General features: G+C 41.4%; 2 protein-coding genes across 3 annotated transcripts in view; one reads left to right on the top strand and one right to left on the bottom strand.

Moving 5' to 3' along the window:
• Positions 1-2,507: 2,507 nt before the first annotated feature.
• Positions 2,508-6,369, bottom strand: LOC100728105 (cytochrome c oxidase assembly factor 4 homolog, mitochondrial). Its single transcript, XM_005000730.4, has 2 exons — positions 6,173-6,369; positions 2,508-3,282 (listed from the first exon to the last, which is right to left on the bottom strand). The coding sequence occupies exon 2, from the start codon at positions 3,270-3,272 to the stop codon at positions 3,009-3,011; it is 264 nt and encodes an 87-aa protein (XP_005000787.1). The 5' UTR covers positions 3,273-3,282; positions 6,173-6,369; the 3' UTR covers positions 2,508-3,008.
• A 4-nt stretch (positions 6,370-6,373) lies between these two features.
• The window catches only part of Paaf1 (proteasomal ATPase associated factor 1), a 29,140-nt gene continuing 26,550 nt past the window's right edge, over positions 6,374-8,963 (top strand). The window contains exons 1-2 of one of the 2 annotated variants that reach the window (XM_003463447.5): positions 6,374-6,480; positions 8,435-8,475. In XM_003463447.5, coding sequence (XP_003463495.1) covers positions 6,434-6,480; positions 8,435-8,475 — 88 coding nt within the window. In that variant the 5' untranslated portion in view covers positions 6,374-6,433. The remainder of the gene's footprint in view (positions 6,481-8,434; positions 8,476-8,963) is intronic. The other variant, XM_013145315.3, reaches the window with a different exon arrangement.

Raw genomic sequence — 8,963 nt, 5'->3', positions numbered from 1 at the left:
ATTCGCCAGTCCATCCCTTTGCATTTCATCACTAAGGCATGAGTCTGGCTTATTTCTTCAGTAGGAGGTAGCTGGGTTCTATCACCTTGAAACTCTTGTGTCACTGACCTAGCTGATGATATATCTTCTCATTGGAGTCAAAGGGCTTTTATTGCTCATGATTAGTAAATTGTTCTTAATGCCTCATCCTCCTAGGAGGGACAGGAGACAGTCTGATTGCTAGAACTTCAGGGTTACAAAACAATTACAAGCTTCCTTTGCCTCTCTAGAGTGAGGCCCAAGGGGAAATAGACTTTCTTAAAATCACACAGCAGTGAAATCAAATGCAACACAAGTTTCCGGGCTCCAGGTTTAAAGTAAATACCCTTCTTTCTTGAGCCAGCCTCTTATAAGAAAAAGAGGCAGACAAGCTGGGTTGTGTCGGGGCATCTCCATGTTTTGAGGTCCCTAGTGAGTATCTCTCTGTAGTAAGCGCTTTTAACCTTGATTTTCTGATCTGTAAAATGGTAGAATCACTTTTTGGCAGTTTGATATGTAGGTAAACTACAGGTTGGCAAGTGCTCAATAAATGTTAGGTTTGCTTCTAAACAACCATTTTGAGGTATAATTTACATATAGTGAGTCTATTTGTTTTGAAAACACATCTACTCACGCAACTCACACTTCAGTCAAGATACGAAATATTTCCATACCCCAGAAACAAATTCCTTAAGTTTTGCTTTTGTGTTTATTTTGTGGCCTTAAAGTCACTAAGTAGTGTAGGCTGGCCTTGAACTTGTAGAGATCCTCGTGCTTCAGCCTCGCAAGTGCTGGGAGCATAGGTTGCACCATCATTTTAAAGAACCAGCAAGCCATTTAAACAGAAAGCCGCACCTGAAGAATTAAAGTCCCTTAACTGATAACTGCTAAGAAAGGAAGAATCCTTCTTACTTCCTTGGCCTGCTTTATATGTGCTCTGTCATTTGTAACTCACCCCCCCAGTTCATTTAATGTTTTTAGCAGGCCAAAGAAGTGGGAAATATCGGGGCTGGGGATTTAGCTCAGTGGCATAAGCGCCTGCCTTGCAAGCAGGCTGTTCTGAGTTCGATCCCTGGTACCAAAAAAAAAAAAAAAAAAAAAGTGGGAAATATCCCTCACTGCGCTGAAGAAACACAGCTGGATATAGTGGTACCTGCTTGTAATCCTATCATTCTGGGATGTTGAGGCAGGATCCCAAGTGGGAGCCCAGCCTGGAAAACAGTCTAGTGACTGTTTTACTAATCACAAATCTTTCACTAGTGTGAGTTTGTCTATTTCTCCCTATTCCCAACAACACTGGTCCCTATACTTTTGTCAGTTTGAATTTGTAATTCCAGCTACCAAGGAAGCTAAAGCATCACTAACACCACAAAAATAAAACAAAAACTGTCATTAGACTCACTTAGTACACATTTACATTTTCTTTCATTTTGGAGTGTTACTTTTTTCTCTAGGTGCTTTTTATTCCAGATGGTAATTCTTTCTATTCTAAGTGGGTAAATTCTACTTCATTTTTTTTTTTTTTGTCTTTTTCTTTTTTATCGGTACCGGGGATCGAACTCATCACTGGCTGCTTGTAAGGCAGGCGCTTCTGCCGCCGAGCTAAATCCCCAGCCCCTCCACTTCATTTTTAAAGGTTTAACTCCTCTCTCTCATTTGAGTCTTGCTGACAGCTGCAGTACACTGCTTGATCTCTCCGATGACCATAGCGCTGAGCACAAATGGGCCTGCAGAGATACATCTTTGCCATATTTCCCTGCCCATCCTCATACTCAAATAGGATTTTATTGTTTCTTAAACTCCTCACATTTCCCTTTTATTTCCTTTTTCCTAAAATAGCAGCACAAAACTCAAAGCAGATTTCAGGGCCTACTATACTTCAGATTTGGGCTTATAAAATCTAAGTGCTAAAGAAATGTTTGTTACCAACGATGACAGCATTCTAGCTTCTATGGCAGGGGTCGTACACACCCCTCCTTCCAGCCTGCTTTCTATTCCCAAATGTCTGAGAGATACACAGGAAGGAAACAAGGGTGATCTTGAACAATCTTGATATGACGGCAAATATTATGAACAGAAAAACATAACCCCGACAGGAGGCATTATTCAGCTCTGGCAAAGTGTCATCATGTAGGGATATAAACTCCCATCTTGCTGACAGCTTGTCTACTTTTCAAAAGCTGAAGATCTGTTTTTGTTGTTTTTTCATACTGGGGACCTAACCCATAGTGTTCTACCACCTCTGGGCTACTTCTTCAGCCCATTTTATTTGAGACAGGGTCTCCCTACATTGCTTAGGTAAGACTAGAAGTTGGAGCCTTCCTGCCTTAGTCTCCTAAAGTGCTAGGATTTTAGGCATGTGCTACTGCAGGCCAACTTCGTATATACTCAAAATCTGTTTGAAAAGTAATTTTCCTGTTTGCATTCTCCCTGTAAAACTGATGAACATCCATAACAGGTGACAATAAAGGTATTCATCATTTTGGAAATTTAGTTGTTCCAGTTGTTTTATTTCAATCCCTCAAACTCAACTCCAAGCAATATGAAGGCACAGGTCACATTATTCCTCACATTAGTTCCAAAATTGTGCCTCAGAAACACTTGCTGTTGTTCAACCCATGACTAAAGAGACAGACCTGATTAGATCTTTAGGTTGTGAATTTACTTCTAAAATTGAAACGTTCCTATAATCATCTCAGACTTGGCACACTGACCCAAGAGGTGGTATGGAGGGTAGCGTATCCCTTACCACTCTTGTGTTTTCCAACGCAAATATGGGTGGGACAAGATGGTTGAAAATGTGGGATATCTGACCATTAAAATATGACAGGTCTTTTTGACAGCCATGTCCAAACTCCTGATGTGTGGTTCTCAAGCCTATTCCCAAAGACTATTTACAAGTTTTACACCTCCTGGCTCATACTTTAGAGTTTCTTCCTCCTGTGATCTGTCTGGGTGCTGATTTTCATCCTCTTGGAGCAGGTGGTGTCTCAGTGGTGGGCACTGGCTTGTTCTTTTCTTCTCTGCAGCTCCTCCCGTCTCTTGGCCTGCTGTTCGCTCATGCAGTCCCTGAAGGCCTGCACCTGTGGTTGGCACTGCCGCCAGTCCTGGTGCTCTGCCATGCACTCTTGCACTGCCAAGTGCGCAGCAGCACAACCAGAACGGGAAATGAGCTGGTCCAGTGGATCTTCTTCTTCCTCTTCCTTCTTTACCCGTCGGGCCCAGTTATGGCCTTGAGGGACTGAGGCTGACATCCTGAGGAGTCTACAGACAAAGTTTAGAATACAGCTATGATTATATAACATTCTTATATTGTAAATAGCACCAACCAAACTATTCTATTATAGCCTGCTTGTATGTTTGTCTCCCCTCAAAGGCTGTAAGCTTTCTGAGAACAGACAGCGAGCCTGTTTTATTGTGGTGCCTTAGCAGCAGGTCTGGCAAAGAGCAGGCTTGCAAAATTAGTGGATTTGAATGAACAAAATAGAGTACATGAAAATGCTTTACATAGCACTCAATAAGCTCAATGGGTTCTACTAATGGAATATAAATTATGTCAAGGCTCATCTTTCTGGAAAAGCCATCTCTGATCTACTTTAAAGAAACTTTTCTTCTACTGGCCTTATTCTATGCTTGAAGAACAAAATTTCCATCTTTTTCATTTCTTCCTACTCCAGGCCCTGGAAGGGCACCCACAAAGTAGGTTTTGACACATAGGAGGAAAGGATAGAGTTCAATATGGCTGCAGCATAAACCACATAGAGGTCAGCACAGGTCATGAGTCTATGGGGTAAGGGAGAGCATTTTCTCAACTATTCCCAAAGGTGACACATATCTGTATTTTCCTAGACTGTTTTCCCAACATCATCTACTTCAGAACACCCAAAAGAAAGCAGCAAGAAAGAACTTAAGGAAGATTGGAATAGGGGCTGGGAGTTTAGCTTAGCAGTCTAAGTACCCACTTGGCAAATGCAAATTCATGAGTTCGAGTCCCAGTACCAAAAAAAAAAAAAAAAAAAAGAAAGAAAGAAAAAAAAGAAAAGAAAGATTGGAAGAAAAATGACTTTAGCCTTTGCACTAAATTAAGTCATAGTGGATGGTAAAGAGGACTCCTTAATTCTTCTCCTGTGACTCATTCATTCAAAAGATGTTTCCCTGGTGTTGGCTACTGAACATAGGATCTCACAGATGCTGAGCAAGTACTGTACCACTGAGCTACATACCCAGTCCTAATAAATCATTATTGGGTACCTATCATGTACCAGTCACTATGCTAGAGTAAACAATAATAATCAAGCCAGATAAGTTTCCTGTCTTCATGAATTTACAAACTAAACAAATAAATAGCTGTATTGGCAATAGTGAATACAGATGGCTAGGCCTGGAAACACAGTAAAAATATACATGTTACAGAGAACAGGAATAGGCAGGGAAAAATTGCTTAGCGATTTCTTTTGGGTGTATGTGTGAGTATGAATGTCTTAGAGAAGGGTTTTACTATGCAGTTCAGGCTGGCCTTGCACTCACTTTGTAGCCCAGGCTGACCTTGAACTCACAAGAGACCCTCGTGCCTCAGCCTCGAGTGCTGGGATTATAAATGTGCACCACCATTCCCGGCTGAGATAGTGATTTCTAAGCTAAGACTCAAGGGATGAACAGGAGTTAAGAGATGAGAATACTTTTGGAATATAAGAGTGAGACAAAATGTGACATGAGAAGAATCAAACCTTCAGCGACAGCAGGGCATGGTGGTGCACACCTATAATCTCAGCCTTCTGGGAGGCTAATGTAGAAGGAGCACAAGTTCCAGATCAGCCTGGCAACTTAGTGAGACTCTATCTAAAAAAGACAAACAAACTTTAAAGGGCTGGAAATGTAGCTCAATGTGAATGCAGTGGGTTCAATCCCCAAGACTGCAAAAACGAATGAATAAAATCCAGTGATTTAGGTGCAACTCATAGCAGAGTGCATATTCAACATGCAAGAGGCCCTGGGGTTGATTCCTGGCACCACAAAAAGCAAGCCAAATAAAACTTCCAGTGACTCAAGAAAATTCTAGAACAGAAGAAAAAATAAAAATTAGCAAAATGACATGTGTCTGATAACAGAAAGGCTTTGCAGGTCAGGTTAAGGACTTTGAGGTTTTTATCTTGAGGACAATAAGGAAGTTGTAAGAGGGACTTATGCACTCTGTATCTCCACACATGTTTTTGAAAGCAGTAAAATTTAAGAGACAGAAAATGCCTTTGAAATAAACTGGGCATGGTAATGCACACCTGTAATCCTAGCATTTGGGAGGCTAAAGCAGAAAGATCACCACATGAGTTTGAGACCAGCCTGAGTGACATAGCAAAACCCTGTCTCGAATGAATGAATGAACACAAAATAGAAACAATCAAGGATTTAACTCTAGCTTTGTCACTGCTTCCTTTGTTCTTACACAGGTCAGTTAGTAATCTTTCTTGAAAAAGAGATGAAAAGCAACTGGTATCCAGTTCATTAAATGATGATTCCTGACAGGATGTGGTGGCACCTGTCTGCAATCCCAGGGCTGAATCAGGAGGATCACGGTGAACAAGGCCAGTCTGATCTACATAGTGAGTTCAAGGCCAGCCTGAACAATAGCAAGACCCTGTCTCAAAACAAACAAAAAACGGTTGTTCCTATTAGTAAACGTTTTGTCTTCCTGAATACACCGAGCTCCTTAAAGACTGGGAGAAAATCTTTTAGAGCAAAAACGGTGGACAGAAATGCTTTGAATCCTAAGCCAAGAGATGCGGGTTCGAATCCCAGTCATGTTTATCGGATAATCCTTTAAGCCTCCCCATAAATAATACTTAACTGGAAGAAACAGAATTAAGGTTAAATAATGAGTAAAAAGTGCTTTGGACTACCACAAACCTAAGTCTATGACTAGTTTTCTCCCACCATATCCTGTTTGCAGTTTGCCCTAGTCACATGAGGACGACCTTCAGAGATCAAGGCAGGTTAGATGGTTGGCAGATGAACTGTGGAAAGCAATGGATGGGCAAGCAGAGAAACCCAAGGACGCAGATCATTAGAAGCGCCTGTCCCACTTTGAGAGGACGTATGCGCGTATGCGACAGTCCAGCGCACTCTAATGGTGTCCGCAGTGCCTCCCCGCGGTGCTCACCCAGATAGGTGGCAGACAAACACCCGAAGCACGTTCGGCGCGTCGGCGAAGACTTTGCAAGAAGTTAGCAGTCTTCCGTCTCTCTTCCCAAACACCAGTGCCTTGTGGGAGCGCGCACACGGAAGGACGTGAAATCCCGCTGCACATTGTCATTGGTGTTCTCTCAGTTTAGGTCCCGCCCTCCATCCGCGCCTCGACTGTTTTGAGGCGCTCACATCCGGGAAGGAACGGAAGAGGCGGGCTAGTGGAGGCGGGGTCAAGATGGCGGCGCCTTTGAGGATTCAGAGCGACTGGGCCAAAGCCCTCAGGTGAACGTGACTGCAGAGAAGGGGCCGAGGAGGCGGGTAGTGAATGTTTCCTTTACATCAAGAGAAGTCATGTTGGCCCAGGACACCCATAAAATTGCCCCATCAATTGTCGAAGGAACTGGAAGTCACAGGGTCCAGAAAAAGAAGCTCAAACCCCCATGATCATGGGCTTTTCGCTGTGAACAGCTGTCCTGAGGCCGAGGGAACACGTATGCGCTGTGTGATTCGTGCGTCAGAACCAGAATTAATGAGTTGGAGAAAAGAAATTGGGAGCCAGTAATACTCTTGGCCTAAAAGTCATCTGGAAAGTGTTTATTGATCATTAGTTATTTGCAAAAGTTTTAGTACTCATCTGTGTAATTAAGTTTGAACTTCCTAACTGTAACGCTACGTTAGACATAATGGGCAACTATTCAGGAAACTGTAATACCTACCATGTCCACGCCCTGTACTAGATGCTGGATGGAACTCACATATGTACCCTTATTCCTGCTCTTCAAGGAGCCGATGTTTTAACTGGAATTGCACAGCAGTCTATTCATTCACTTAATTTATATTTATTGATCTTATACTGTGACAGACGTTTCTCTGGGCAGCAGGATGAATATGTAGTGCCATAAATGATAAGCATAAAAATTTATAGAATTGAAACAATGGTGAAAACGAAGCATATCCTTCTCCTCCTAAGAAACTTGTAACTTAATGTGATTCTAAAATATAACATGAATTATTAGAGTATAAAATGTGATACATAAAAGAGCAGTAATTTATATTAAGTGCAACAAAGTGCGTAGGAGAAAGTGTAGAGTCCAAATCAAGACAATTAAGATTATACAGTTGTGATCAAGGGTTGCTATCAATCTAGACTTTTTTTTTCTTTCCTTTGTGGTACTGAGAATTGAGTCAAAGCCTTTGCACTGAACTACATCCCACCCTCCCATCCGCTGCTTTTTTTCAAAATTTTGAAACAGGATCTTGCTAAGTCTCTGGGCATGAACTTGTGACACTCCTGCCTTAGCCTCCCAGAGTGCTAGGATTACAGGCATGTCCCACCACACTCAGTTTACATCTTTCTGTTTTCAAAATGTAGGCCCTGACTGTTAGGGTACAAAGATCAAGACTTGGAAGATTGATGGGTGCATTCTTAAAAATCAAAAGTCAGTGTGAGGTGTTAGGTGAGGTGCTAGAAAAAATGTATTTTATGGTGTATCTCCTTTCAATTCCTACTTAATAGCTCGGTGACTTTGGGCAAATCACTTCTCTCTTTTTTTTTTTCATTTTCGTTTTTTATCAGTACCAGGGATTGCAAGGCAGGCGCTTATGCCGCTGAGCTAAATCCCCAGCCCCTAAATCACTTCTCTCTGAGTTTCAGTTTTTAATGTTTAACATGGGGATAACAAAAATGTCTTGTTTGGTTGTTGTTAAGATTAATGATACTATTATGCAATGTGCCAAGCACAGAATCTGGTTTGCAATAATCCCATAAATATGTAAATATAAAGAATTTTGAATTTTTCAACGTGAACTCTTTGTTAGTGATGTATTTATTTAAATGGTGTTGCTATGCATTTCAGGCTGACTTAGCCTGTGTAGCCTGGGCTGGCCTCAAATTCATGGTGATCCTCCTGCCTCAGCCTCCCATGCTGGGACTACAGACATGTGCCTCCATGTCTGGTTGTTACTGAAAAGTATTTCATCATTGATATTAAAAATATCCCTGGTACCGATAAAAACGAAAAAGACCAAAAAAAAAAAATATATATCTCTACACATTAAGTACTTCAACAAGTAAACAAAATTGGATGTCTTAGAAGAATGTTTGATGAGAGGTTGATTAGATCATGTTTAAGTACTATGAACAAACTGGAAATTATGTGACCTTTTTTCTCCTTTGTACCAATGGCATCCTTTCAACTTTGTAAGAGCCTAATTAGAGTTTTGTTTGTCTTCATAGGAAAGATGAAGGGCAGGCCTGGCTGAGCTGTCATCCTCCAGGTAATGCTTATACATGTGTATGTTCTTCAGAGAAGGATTTACTACTCCTAGAACAGAGCTTCCACCTTCTGCCTGTCCAGCTTCTCTGCATGTGCTCATAGCTCTTTTGACATCACTGCCGCACATTCATTCCAGCTTTTCCATTTGGAAACCACAGCTGTTCATGGAATCATTGCCGATGTATCTGAATCAGTCCCTTAGTCTTATACTGTCATATTCTAAATTCTACAGATTTAGTTGTGACCTTACTGATGATAATTAGATTTATAGTGTTTCCCTAAGCTTTCTTCAGGTGCAAGCAGAAATTGAAGTTTGATAGACATTTTTGCTTGAAGTTCTCACTGTTGTATTGAGTAACTTGACTTACTAAAGTTCCTGGACACATTTGTAATCAAATGGATCCTTTTTCTTTTTTTTGGTACTAGGGATTGAACTCATGACCTTGCACTTGCCAGGCTTATGTCTCTGAGCTAAATCCCCAGCCCTTT

Source organism: Cavia porcellus, unplaced genomic scaffold (genome assembly GCF_034190915.1).
Source record: "Cavia porcellus strain 051 isolate PalLab524CR breed Dunkin Hartley unplaced genomic scaffold, mCavPor4.1 scaffold_9, whole genome shotgun sequence".
Classification (NCBI taxonomy): Eukaryota; Metazoa; Chordata; class Mammalia; order Rodentia; family Caviidae; genus Cavia; species Cavia porcellus.
Note: the sequence above shows the minus strand (reverse complement) of the source record. Positions and strands in the feature narration are given on the sequence as shown.